At 35.1% G+C, this 13,903-nt stretch overlaps 1 protein-coding gene across 2 annotated transcripts; it reads left to right on the forward strand.

Moving 5' to 3' along the window:
* The first annotated feature begins 5,526 nt into the window (after positions 1–5,526).
* On the forward strand, positions 5,527–13,576 carry LOC130973029 (DEK domain-containing chromatin-associated protein 4). Of its 2 annotated transcripts, none has more exons than XM_057897423.1 (12): positions 5,527–5,651; positions 6,679–7,728; positions 7,905–7,938; positions 8,821–8,900; positions 9,138–9,197; positions 9,343–9,453; positions 9,617–9,697; positions 9,824–9,898; positions 10,740–11,205; positions 11,759–11,865; positions 12,663–12,693; positions 12,980–13,576. In XM_057897423.1, the coding sequence occupies exons 2-12, from the start codon at positions 6,769–6,771 to the stop codon at positions 13,135–13,137; spliced, it is 2,163 nt and encodes a 720-aa protein (XP_057753406.1). In that variant the 5' UTR covers positions 5,527–5,651; positions 6,679–6,768; the 3' UTR covers positions 13,138–13,576. The 2 variants fall into 2 exon arrangements, with proteins under 2 accessions (XP_057753406.1, XP_057753486.1); XM_057897503.1 differs by having other exon boundaries at positions 10,749–11,205.
* Positions 13,577–13,903: the final 327 nt, after the last annotated feature.

Raw genomic sequence — 13,903 nt, forward strand, 5'->3', positions numbered from 1 at the left:
GTAGTTGATGAAGACTATCTTGACGTGTTTATGGTAGCAAGTTATTATAAGGAATTAGGATATGACAAGGCTGAAGCATGTTGATTTTTGGACCCAAATGAGGGGTTGGAGTTCGGTCTTAGGAGACTGCAAGTGGACCAAGACCTTAGGAATATGATCAGGCACTGCCACGAGAATAACAACGTCATCCACGTCTATTTTGAGTGCGGACCTTCAATTTTTTATAGAATTGAGTTGTCTGAGACTAAAGATGATGATGATCCTGTTATAAGCCATAAGGTTAGAATGGAAGGGACGAAAGAAGTTAGAGTAGAAGATGTTGAATGTGTAAAGAAAACCAACACAATACTAAGTCAACTTGAAGAACTAATTACCTTTGATATCCCAGTTGAACTGAAATCCACTGTCCTATGCCCACTATCCACCGCCCCAAGCCCACTACCCACTGCCTCCAAGCGTACTTCAATAGATCCCACTCCATGAAAATCCACTGCTCCTAAGTCCACTGCACCAAAACCCAAAGCACCTCCCAGTTCAAGTGCACCCAAGACAAATGTCCCCAAACCTTGCTCACATGCCAAGTCCCCTAAATCTCTATCCCAACCAAATCTCATTGCTTCCAAACTCATATCCCACAAAGTCCTCTCTTAACCCAACCCCCAACAATGAACAAATAAAAAAACCTAGTGCATCAAAGAAACAAGCCAAGTCTACTAACTTTAAATTTAACACATCTACAAGAATGTCTAGAAGGTATATCACAAGATCTTAAGACTAGAGAAAACAAGTAAACAATGAGCCAGTTCACTTGAATGTTGATAGCTCATCTGATCCCTATAAGTCTATAGAGGACAATTTATACAAGCCACACATGCCACTTGGGTGTGTGAACTTAAGCAGTGACAGTGATGATGATATTGGTCCTTCAAGGGATATGAGGAAAAGGAAGGCTACCAATGATAATGATAAAGACAAGAAAAAAGCTATTAGTGACGAAGATATTCGCCCTCCCCTTTCAATGGGTGAATTTAATAATGAGAAGGAGGTAGATGATGATAATGAGGAAGAAAACTTGCAATGTATATAAATTATAATTACTTAATTTTTTTTGCTATTGATGTAATGCATGAATCTGTATGGCAATATCTTTTTATGATGATAGTTGGAAATCTGATGAACTGAAGACAATGCAGACCCAGCTGTGAATTCCATCTTCAATGATGCTGCCAAGTTTGGACATGTGAGATTAGAGTTAGGTATAAAGTTTACCACTAGAGATACTTTTAAGAAAGGGGTTAGAAATTATGCATTGCTAGAAGGTGGGAGTGTTAGGTATAAGAAAAATGATATTACTATATGTAGGGTGGTGTGCAAGAATGAAGATTGTCCCTAAATGGTATTTTGTTCTTATAACAAATGGATGTTGACAAATTAAGACTTTTAATGATGACCATACATGTGAGAGAACTTTCAAGAATAGATGTGCAACTAAATCTTGGGTGACTGATATACTCTTTAAGAAGGTTAGGAAGCTCCCCACATTTAGACACTGTAAGATTTTTAATTACTTTAAAGTAAAAATTGTAATACAGTTGTCTAGGACTACAATCACAAGAGCTTTGGGTGATGCAAGGAAGATAGTGAGGGGTAATGAAGCTGCAGAATATGCTAAACTGTCAAGTTAGGTGTAAGTCTGATACCTAATGGAGACGGTGCACTTCAAAAGGTTTTATGTCTGTTTGGATGGATGCAAGAAAGGTTTTATGGGTGGCTGTAGACCCTTGGTAGGACTAAATGGTGCTTTTTTGAAGACCTATTATGGAGGTTGGATGTTGTGCGCCATGGGTCAGGATGCAAATAATCCTGTATGCCCAATTGCATGGGATATGGTACATGTTGAGAACAAAGACAACTGAAAGTAGTTATTGGAGCTCTTGCATGAAGATATTGGAGACCAGATAGAGCATGGTTGGTGTTTTATCTTTGACATGCAGAAGGTAACCTATAGGGTTCATTTAGAAGCACGATATATGAATATAAGGACCATTTTGAATTAATAAACACATTGTGAAGGACTATTTTGAATTAACTTATCTGTGTTATGAGTGACTATAACCTATATTGAATGACTATTTTGTTGCTTTGTAGGGTCTGATCCCAGCATTGCGTGAGATTATGCTAGGTGCGCATCACTGTTTTTGTTCATGGCACCTATGGTAAAACTTCTAGAAGCAATAGAAGGACTCACACCTGAAGAGCTTGTTTTGAAAGTGCGTTAAAGTAATGACCGTCCAGGAATTCAAAGGGCATATGCAGTCAACAAATAGGGTGAATAAGAAGGCGTGAACATATTTAGACAACTTTTTCTAAGCATGCATAAACCAGGAGTCACTACAGGGACTTTCTAAAGGTTAACAATGTGTGTAACGTGTGTGAGGTGTTCAATGTTGCCACTAAACCATACAAATGCAAGTCCATTTTGATTTTACTGGATGAGGTTAGGAAGTATGCTATGATTGATATGGCAAGGAACTAATTGAAACTCTCTAGCCATGTGGGACACCTACCTTCGATTCAACAAAGTAGACTTGCAAAGGAGAGGTATCACAGTAGGTATCATACACCAATGTAGTTTGGAGATGCGGCTGAGATCATGTTTGAAGTGCATGGTGAACCACATAATGTAGTGGTTGATTTGGGAAACCAAACATGTAGCTGTAGATCTTAGCAGTTATCGAGTAAGCAATATTTTGTTTGCTTCTATATAATTGTATGGGATAGTAGGCTCGAGAATTATGTTCATGCATGGCTAATAATGGGATCCTACAACAAGACTTATGAGTACCATATCAACCCTGTAAGAGGCCAAGAGTTGTGGAAGATCTCACAATACCTCTATTGCTTACCACCTGTAAGGAGCAAGCCTTGTGGAAGGCTATTACATTATGCAAGAAAAAAAATATGCACATGAGACACTTGTTGGGGGGGAGCTAGGAGCGCACTGCAACAAAATTGAAGAGAAAATATGGCAAATTCACTTGTGGGACATGTGGAGATGTTGGTCACATAACAAGGGATTGTGAAATAGCAAAAAACAAAAAAATAAAAGGCTGATGAGCTAGCAGCTGCTGCAAAAGATGCTGAAGATGCTGCAAATGAGGGTGACGCTGGTGCTGAAGGTCAGGAAGGTAAGGTTGTTGGTGCAAGAGCTGTGGTTGGGGTTAAGGAGTTGAATAAGAACATGCAACTAAGGTAATTGTTGTTATTATTATTGTTGTTGTTGTTGTTGTTGGCTGGCATTATAGATGTTATTGTTGTTATTGCTATTACAGACTACAAAGAATGTCAAGAAAGGATTTCTAAAGACTAAAAGTGAGAGGCACAACAAACTCTCTATCAAGAGGACAATTGCATTCACTATTGCTACTGTTGCTGCTCCACATCCAATTGAGATTTCAAGAGAGACTAGACAGGGAGCTAGTGCAACAACCTTTGGAAAATTGACATCCTTCTTGAAGTTTGTTTCAACCCCAAGATTCAACCCACTAAAAAAATTTTTCATGATGCATTTCCCTTTTATAAACTTGTAATGTCTAGCTAGAACAATGTGTAATTACTTTTTGAGTTATACTGTTGTGGTTGACTGCTAAAGTTAAACTGTTAAACAATGTTATGTTTTTTGTGGTGTAATTTTTGAAACTTGTATCTATGGCTTTTGATGTTGTTATGACCTATGATATTTTGGGTTGTGATCGTATGTTATGTACATTGTGCTTTAGTACAAACAACACTTGTTTCATGTTTCCAGAAATGTTATGTTATGTTAACTTAAATTCATATTTAGCTTCTTTGTATGTTTTTATTTATCTCTTTTTTTTGTTTGTTTAATTGATCACAATTTTAGCAGAATATTCAAGAGTTGAACTCATGCAAACTTAATATTTCATTTCATTGCATTTTCATCAACGCATTACATAGCACTTAAGAAATTTAAAATTTCACAACATGATTATCATTTATTGAAAATAAAACCCAGCAAGCTAACACATAAACACACACCAAAAACTAGCAACACCATTATCATCGTCTTCAAGCACTTAACATCACTCTCTAAGCTTGTCATCCTCTAATTGAACTCATGCAAAATTTCTTGTCGAATGAGTGTTACACAAAATGGTTCTTCACATCCATTAGCCCAATGGAAGAAATTACAATGGATTCCATACTAAAAAGTAAAAAACGCAGGTGAATCTAACCTCAAAGTGGAACCATTTTAACATTTTCTTCAGAGACATAATTTTACCTGATAGTTTGGACAACCATAAAATGGTCTACTAGGATTCTCTGTCATCGTTGAGTACTTCATCACTATTTGAAGCCCGCAGTTGCAGAAAACAACGTTCTTACCTCCCCTATTGCACATTCTTTTGTTGCTATAAGGTCTCCCTGTAGAGTTGTTCATACTTGAGCTACTTTGGCATCTCTCTCCACCACCCATCATCACTCACGCAGATGAAGACGAGAAAACAAGATGAACGAGAAGATAGCGAAAATGTCAAAGAAGAGAAGACAATAATTTGGTGATTAAGGTTTTATAATTAAAAATAGACTAATTTGGGTATTATTAAGTAATTCTAGATACCAATTTGAATCACATTCAACTATTCAAGTTTGGTACACATCAGCATACAGCTGGAATGCGCACATGACACTTTGCGTTCCACATCATTAACATTTAGACGACACTTATCTAAGGGACTAACGAAGATACACGTTTTGGAATTTAAGGAATTTAGTTGATCATTTTTAAAAGTAGAGGACTAAATTGAGTAGCAATTTAAAATTTAGAGACCATTTTGGATATTTATTTATATGTTGTCACTTATTAATCTACACTTAATGTAAATATTTTGATTGCCACTGATTATCTTAAAAAGAACGTCTTACATTACATACAATAAACTCTAATTACCTTATAGAAGATTGAAATTAGACTGATGAATCTAATTTGACTCACAAAATATATTTTTAACACCTTAGTAATCAAGCAAATTTAAGTCTAATTTAGGATTCAAAGTATTTTGTCTTCTGAAAAGAAATTTCACATTATCTCAACTAGGTCATTCTTAATGATTTTCTAGTAATGCTAAAAGAACTTAGCTGTGAAGCCATTGTCTCCCTTGTGCAAATTTTTTTTCCAATATGTACTTACAATAAAAATTTATTATATATTTTTATACAAATGATATATAATAACATAAAAAAAATCATGGTTAAATTTGTAAATTCAATCATATTAGTTTTACTATTTTAATTTAAAAATAATTAAATACTCACTTTTTTATTCCATTTTAACTTATCCATCTATTCGTACACTTTTGATGATTCTAAAAACACAAGGAATTCCCAAGTCACGATCGTTGATCTTGCACGTACGTCACGAACACCCTATCTTAGCCGTCGGATCCGAATTTGAGCGATGCCAATATTCCTACGTGGGAGTTAACTGCAGTTTAAATCCGCATTTGAAGTCCGAACTATATATTGTCGGAAACAACTCTCCACCTTCACTTACTGACAGTGGCACAGAGAGCGAGAGAGAGGGAGGAACAACATAAGCTCTATTCTGTTCTCTTCGAAGCTCTGAATCTGTAAGTTCCTGCTCTTCCAATTTCCCTTCTAACGCACCGTTTTAGCTCTTTGATTTGCAAAGTTTGCTTGCGTCTTTATAATTTTCTAGCTTCAATTGTTGTGTAGGTCTTTTTTATTTGTTCTTTTGGGTGGGGTGGAATCTGAGGTGTGGAATATAGGGCTTTGAATTGGTTAATTGGGTTAGAAGACTGGGACTTGCTTGATTTGATCTGATTTGATTCTTTGAGTTGGATTAGAGAGAATAGGTTACCTCTATGGTGTAATTAAGAAGATTATGGTGTTTTGACTTTTTAAGTTTCTGACTGTGAGTGTGCTGTGCTGTTGAGAATATTGTTTCGTGGTGGATGATTTGGTTCTTGTTGAGTTTGGTAGGAGTTAATGCAAAATTGAATTTCCAAATTTGAGTTTTTAATTATTGCTTCTTAATTGGTGAAATTTTAATTATTTCTCTTCCTCAGGTGGATAGTACTGTTTATCATGTTCACCCCTTTTTCTCGCTTTGCATGTGGGTCAAATTCCATTCATTTGTTGGTTTGCATGTGGGTCAAATTCCGTTCATTCATAGCTATTGAAGTATTGATTGGCATGAATTTTTAAAATTTTTTTTGGGGGTGCATTTCTATTAAATGCTCGAACCACAAACTCAGATGAATCCAAAATTTAAATAATTTTTATCTGTAAATATTATAGTTTAAACAAAAAAATTGTCATTTACTGCATGAAATCTCTTTTTTGTTCTGGTTGGTGGGGTGCAACAACAGAAATATTTAGTTCAGTTCAACTTTGGTTAAATTTTAATCTGTTGCTTGTAATGCCTTTTCAATTGATCTCAACAAGGATATTAGCATTCAAAATTTACGAATATCATGTCAACAAAACAACCGTTTTCCAGTAAAATCTTTAAAACAATTTGTATGAACATATACTATCATTCAATGGTACATGTCTTTCTTATCTTTTTCCTTTTATGTCTTTTACTTGCTTTTGTTGTTTGACATATTTAGAGTAATGATTTTCTTTTCCCAGGTTGTTGTCCATTTTAACAAAGTGCAGTCAAAAGTGTATTTATAAAGAGTTAGTTTTGTAGCATTCCTGTAATCTGTAAATAAGATCAGTATGGGTGAGGAAGAACCTGTGACTGAAGTTTCCAAAGCAGATTCAAATGGCAAGAGTTTGTTGGAGAAAACTTTAAATGAAGGGGCAGAAAAGAAGGACTTGGGAACTGATGGAGGAAATGTCTTGGAGAATAATGGAGTAAAAAAGTTGAAAGGGGCTGAAATAAATGGAGCTAATGAAGAGAAGAGAGCTGATGGTGTGGAAGAGATTGAAGGAGATAAAAAAGTTGGTAGTGCAGAAGTAGCAAAAGATGACAAGAAAATTGAAGAAGCAAAGGATGACAAGAAAGTTGAAGATGTGAAAGAAGTAAAAAAGGACAAGAAAGATGATGATGTGGAAGAAGAAAACGAGGACAAGAAAGATGATGGTGCAGAAGTCAAAGAGGATAAGGAAGTTAACAGTGTCGAAGAAGTAAAGGAAAATAAGGAACTTGTTAGTGTGGAAGAAGGAAAGGAGGATAAGGAAATTGATGGTGTGAAAGAAGTATCAGAGGTTAAGAAAGATGATGATGGACTTAAACCTGAGAATGAGAAAACAGATGCAGATGAGGTCAAGGAAAGTAAAGAAGAAAAGGAAAAGGTTGAAGCTGAAAAACCAGAAGTGGATGCAATGGAAATAGATGGTAACACTAAAGACATGCAGGAGAGTGGGGAAAAGGAAGACAAGGAGAAAATTGAAGCAGAGCTGGACGGCAACAAGGAAGAGGAGGATGAGGATGTGGATAATGCTGGAAAGTCAAAAGAAGAAGACAAAGCTGAAGATAGCAAGGATAATAAAGGATCGAAAAAGCGTTCGAGAGGGAAGGTCAATGGGGAGAAAGTGAAAGAGAAAAAGAAGGAATTGACGAAGATAGAGCCAAGGACTCCAACTGTTGATCGTCCTGTTCGAGAGAGGAAATCTGTTGAGAGGTTGGTAGCATCAATAGAGAAAGATGCAAACAAAGAATTCCACATTGAAAAGGTGATCATTTTCAATTCAATATTTAAAAGATGTTGCCACAATTGTGTCTTGTATTAAGGTGTTACTTGATCCCATTAGGTGGCTCCACATGGTGAGAAAAGGAAAAGCTTTGTTTGTTGTAATTGTATATTTTTGTTTTAACCCAATTTGCTCTCTCTCTCATTTTCGAATTGCAGGGTCGTGGTACACCTTTAAAAGATATACCCAATGGTATGGTGCTCTCATTTGATTGGATAGTGAATGCCTTTTTAAATATGGTTTATGAATCTGCTAATATATGTACTCAAACAAGCAGAAGTTAATTCAATGTGTGAATTTTCCAATTTCTTCCTTGGTTTTTGAATTTAGCAGAATATATATTTTTCATGAGATCCCCCTATAAGGGAAAAGAAGCACCGCATGTGCAAATGGTCAATTGAAGATTATGATTATATAACTGTTTTGTGAACCTTCAATGATAATGTATGACAAGGCTAAATGCTTAAATGCATTTTCCCAGATGTTGAGGAGTTTGCATCTTGAATCCTGCAGACATGCACAAGATGATTATTCAGACTTATTAGTAGTCATTTTAGTGATGACTTGACAAGTCCATTAGCATGCACTGGGTTTTGTCTTATTAACTAGCTACATGAATTCTTTTCAATTCTAAACGTTTTTATAAAAAGGTTTATGTTCACTTCCTTTTCTGGTAAAAGAATTTTTTTACAACTGCATCTTCCGTTTCCCACACACAGTACCTTAAATGATGATAATAGTTGCATAAAGTTGAAAATATTCTAGCTTCTTTCTTCCAGTTTAAAAAGTTTTATGGCATGAGTTTAAGATAATTATAGTTGTTCCATGTTATTTAATGAGACAATATATCACTTGTAAACTTGGTCTACCAAAACTTAAGCACTTGAGATAATGGGTGAAGTGTAAATGGCCATAGTTGGGAGTAAGAGAAGAGTACCGTTTTCCATATCTAAGGTTAACCTAATATATTTATTTGATAATTTTGCCTTTGTTTGCCTGTGTTAAGTTTTGGATGATGTTTCTGCTTCTTCAATGCAGCTAATAACTTTTTGACTCTTGCATTTTGTGCTTCAGTGGCATTTAAATTATCTAGAAGGAAGACTGATGATACTTTCAAGTTGCTCCATACAATTCTCTTTGGAAGGAGAGGGAAGGTATGTTCTGCTTCATCCACTATCTTTGCTTTTCTGTTATAGTCGTTTTATACACCATCACTTTTTGAATTTCTTGTGTTCAGTATTGTGCCATCTCTGTAAATTAAGATATAAGATATTACAGGGTGAGACTGTTAAAAGGCAAACGTTGTTAGGATGTCTAGGATTATGGAATTGGTGGGCGTCTCTCATGTTGTGATCCCCTGTGGTTCTGTTTTTGCTTTTTTCTTTTTGCAGGCAGTTCAAATCAAGAGTAATATATCAAGGTTTTCTGGTTTTGTGTGGCATGACAACGAGGTAACTACACCTAATACCCACAAAAAAAAAAAACTTGTAACTTGCCACTGGTGATGTAACTGTTGCAGGGTTTATTGATTTGCTTGTCTTGTCGACATTTCATTTACTGTGTATTCACCAAATAATCCAAATATTGTTGCTGCAGGAAAAGCATATGATCAAAGTTAAGGAAAAATTTGACAAGTGTAACAAAGAAAAACTACTGGAATTTTGTGATGTGCTTGACATAGCAATTGCCAAGGCAACAACAAGGAAGGTTTGTTGGCTTCTTGTAGAAAATGTTTTTCCTGCCACAACCTGTGTTTCAAGTGATTTCTCATCTTTATGAAAATTTGAACTTAAATTCAATCTCATGTGGTTGATGCGTTAACATTAACATCTCTCTTGCATCTCATCCTATTAAATATATTCACATGCAGGAAGATATTATTTCCAAGTTGATTGACTTCTTAGTTGCTCCTCATGCAACCACAACTGTGCTACTTGCAGAAAAAGAAAAGGTTTACTTCAATTTCTTTTTTCCTTTTTTGTTTCTTAAATTTCTCCTTCAGGATGGTTAGGTATTTTGGTTTTCCCTATATATTGTGTTTGATAGTTCATGTTATTTGTGTTTTATCTGTTATTAGGGAAGAAAGCGCAAGCGTGTTGTGAAACGAGGTACTTCAAGGTCTGGGATAACAACTTCAAGACGTTCTACTAAGGTACTTTCCCACCCCTGTAACGACAGGAATGAAATGTGACTTAGGCAACATGCTGTTAGTCATGAAGTACATTCCAAAGTTAATTTTTTTGGTAGATTATCAGTCTTGCTGCCTTCAGACTATGTATGTTTGTATTGTTTCTGCTTGTTTTGCACTCTTAATTGGAGTAGTTAGCATATACATGGTTCACTATTATTGTCACTCCTCTCTTTAATTGTTTGAAGAAAATTGGGGTCACTTCCATTAAATTACATGTTATATTGTATTATAGTTCTGTTTATTTGATAACATTTATTAATTTAAATGATAGAAGTTTGAGCAGCTCATAGCGTTTCCACATGTGAATACCACACTTTTGTGTTGAGCGTATAAAGCTATATTACTTTTTTAAAGGTCTGAGTTTTGTTGGGTTTGTAGTGTCATATTGACCTGGTCTGGTACCAGTATTTCTACACCATTACTTGCTTCATCAGTGCAAATTGTTGTTTGTGCTTTGTACTGTTATTAGGGTATCACATTTCATGTCAGTCTAGTTATATGTCATTCAATTTCTATTCTCTTTTCAAGAATGGATCTTGTATGTGAAGTATTCACATCATTTGGTTATGTGAATTTTGACCTTTGGTTCTGAAGGTGGGGCCAGAGAAGATTAATGGCAAGAGTGGATCAATAGTTAAAATTCACATGATCAGATCACATGAACATTTCGCATGAGAGTATATTCTCTCTCTTTCTTCTTTTCTGCCAATAATTTATAATTTTAAGAAAAGGTAAATTTGTCTTTGTATTTATTTAATTATTGCAGTCTCCTGCTTATATTTGGTTTTGTTCATTCTTGCATATTATTAAGAGTCGGAAGAAAAATGAAGATTCTTCACCAGCAGAGGAAACAAGGAGTGACACAGAAAATGAGTCTGAGGATGAAGAGAAAGACAAAGAAAATGAGGAGGAAAATGAAAATGGTGTTCATGACAAATCTGAGGATGAAACGCCAGAGAAATCTGAAAGTGAGGATGAAAGTGATTCTGCAAGTGAATCTGAAGATGATAAAAAAAGGAAACAAAATTCAAAAACATCATCCACAAAGAAAGAATCTGCTACAAAAAGTAAAACTGAGAGCGTTACAGTTACGAAAAAATCTCGGTCAACACCAAAGAGGACACCTAAGAAATCATCAGCCACCACTACCAAGGTTGATGATGAGGGCGATGAAAGTCCAAAGGTCTTTTCAAGAAAGAAGCAAAATGATAAGGCTGGAAAGCAGAAGACATCAACTCCATCCAAGTCTGCTTCCAAAGAGAAAACAGGTTGAGAAAACTGCTTCCCTGTTGTCATTATTAATCTCAATATATACCATGTGTATTGTGTTTTAGTGAAAAAATCATAGTTTTCACTTTAAGCATTGAGGGATTATTAGTTAGCATGTTAACTTTTCCTTTTACATTAACCTCAATAGATGTTTTCAATCAATAAAACTGATGGATGAGTATTATGTACACCCTTTTTCATCCCTTGTGCTTTATGGAACATATTGCAAGAACTATTGAAAAGTTGAATCTAGCAGTATAAATGCTGGATTTGAGCAGAACCACAGTGATCTAACTCCTACTTGTGTTATTTACTGAGAAATAGAAGAAAACAGTAAAAGGCTCGAAGACTTTTGAGAGGTCTGAATATCACGTAGTTCCAGTTTTTTGCCCCAACTTTCTGAGATATTCCAACTGTTATCATTCATTCACCTCATATAGCTTTAACAACCCCACTCTCAATGCAACTCAGTATAGTTGGTTACGTGCATTTTCCCCACTTAATGTACTGCCATTATGTGGTTTTCTAATACATCTCTCTGTTGTATCACAGAAAAAGTTACCAAAGGAAAGGGCAAGAAGAATCAGAAAAAGATCCCCACTGATGATCAGCTGCGCAATTCAATTTGTGAAATTCTTAAAGAAGTTGATTTCAATACGGTATGCTGTCAGGACTAAAATATACTTATCCTATGGCTGGTTAATTTTCATAATTTTTTTAGATAAGCAATGATGAACAAGTTTTATCTTTATCATTCTACTTCATAATAAGAGTAAACCGCCAAAAATACTCGAGAGATCAAAACATCAAAAGTGCTTCTAAAAAAATTTAAAAGCGTGAAAAATAACCAAATGTATATATTCTTAAAAAGGGCTTTAGAAATTTGATTTTGATGTGGTTTGTTGTAAGCATGATTAGTAAGAAAATGGAGACATTTTTATCCATGAAGTTTGGTGATTTTGCACCAAGTAATTTTTTTTTTTGGTGGATTTTGGATTTTCTTTATTTATTTAATTTTTTTAACAGGAGATTTTTTTAAACAAAAAATTGAAAGAAGAGGTCCAGAGATCAGATTTTGTTTAGATGTTTGCAACTTATAAAAAATGGTGTTCTTTTGGTTATTTTTGTTACGTTTTAAAATCTTTTGGAGGTGTTTTTGTTGTTTTGATCTTTCAAGGGTATTTTTGTTAGCAGCTAAATCCTTTTGGGGGCAGTTTTGGTGATTTTCAAGGGTATTTTCTTTAGCAGCTTGAATGTGTGCAGTTCATTCCTCTTGGTAGGCTGTAATGTGCAGCAGATTTCCTTCACCTTAAACCTTGTACTGCTTTTGACGTTGTGTGGCCAGTTTTGTTAATATTTGTTGTTCATTATTTTATCCTTGAAAAACTCAATAATTCATCTAATATTGGCTGAAGATTTTTGTTTATCAATATTAAATATTAGTTTCTCTTTGCAGGCCACATTTACTGATATTCTGAAGCAACTTGGTACGTCTTTTAATATTAACTTTCTTTTAACTGGTTCAACAGTCATTTAGTGCAAATTTATGCCTTTAAATAACTAATTCTGCTTTTGTTTGTGCCTCATGAGTTCACTTAATTACTGATATTTTGGTTGTTCCCCCTTGAATAATCTGGCATCTAATTTTAAAGTGCTACAAGTTACATAATGTTCAAATACATACAGAAAGGAAATGGTAGAACTTTGCATTCAGGAAAAGATAAGAACCTAAATAAACTTCAGGTGCCTCTGACAAACTAGTTCATTTTTCAGCCACACGTTTTGATTTGGATCTCACACCGAGAAAGGCATCTATAAAGATCATGATTCAAGAGGAGCTGACAAAGCTAGCTGATGAAGCAGACGAAGAAGATGAAGAGGATGCTGAGAAAGGGGAAACCCAACCTACTGGCCAGGAAGTTGAAACCTGAGTAAGGATTAGCCTTGACTTCTTGGAGATAGGTTTAGCAATGTATACTTTTAACCCCCATCATGCTACATAAGTACACTTTGCCTTTTGCCAAGTAAAAGTGGCTGTAACTTATTCTTGGCATCCATGGAATCACAAGAGGAGGAGAAACTAGTATTTGTGAAAATTTAGTAGAAACATTTGGTGGCTGCCAGTGAGCAACCCTTTGTGTACGCAACAGAATCTGTAGGGTTTTAGTACTATCCGTGAATATTTACTGACCAAACATTAGCTTCAACAGTCTGTGTAGTTCAATAAACACTTACCTGTGAAGCTGTCACCTTTCTGTGCATGATAAACTTTTGCTGCTGTTGGGTTATTCCCCTCGCAACTCTTCTGCTTTTACTTTATGTCATCTTATTTAAGGGAAAGTTCAATTAACTCCTCTGAACTTTGATTTAGATGCACTTGTCTGTAGTTTGTTCATTCTTCTATTCATTGATTATTTTTGTGTTAACTTGATATGTTATTTAATGAAGAAATAAATATACAAGCAGTGTGTCTGGGGTTTTGTTTTTTGTTTTTTTCTTTCTTTTCGTCTGCTCAGCTGATCCATCTATTTTTGAAGTAATTTTAGTTTAAATAAATACCTATTATATTTTTAAAGGTGTTCAGAATTTTTCTTTTATCCTCTAGTTCTCTATTTTCGTCTCCATCAAAACTCCAACCATCACCCACCCTTTTGCACCATACCGTACCATACCAACTCTTTCCTAGCAATTCCGTCT

The sequence above is a fragment of the Arachis stenosperma genome, chromosome 1 (assembly GCF_014773155.1).
Source record: "Arachis stenosperma cultivar V10309 chromosome 1, arast.V10309.gnm1.PFL2, whole genome shotgun sequence".
Lineage (NCBI taxonomy): Eukaryota > Viridiplantae > Streptophyta > Magnoliopsida > Fabales > Fabaceae > Arachis > Arachis stenosperma.

Coding starts and splice junctions, on each gene's coding strand:
- LOC130973029 (XM_057897423.1), top strand. CDS start 6,769: ATGGGTGAGGAAGAACCTGTGACTGAAGTTTCCAAAGCAGATTCAAAT. Junction 7,729..7,904: donor AAGAATTCCACATTGAAAAG/GTGATCATTTTC, acceptor TTCGAATTGCAG/GGTCGTGGTACACCTTTAAA. Junction 12,694..12,979: donor TGATATTCTGAAGCAACTTG/GTACGTCTTTTA, acceptor TTCATTTTTCAG/CCACACGTTTTGATTTGGAT.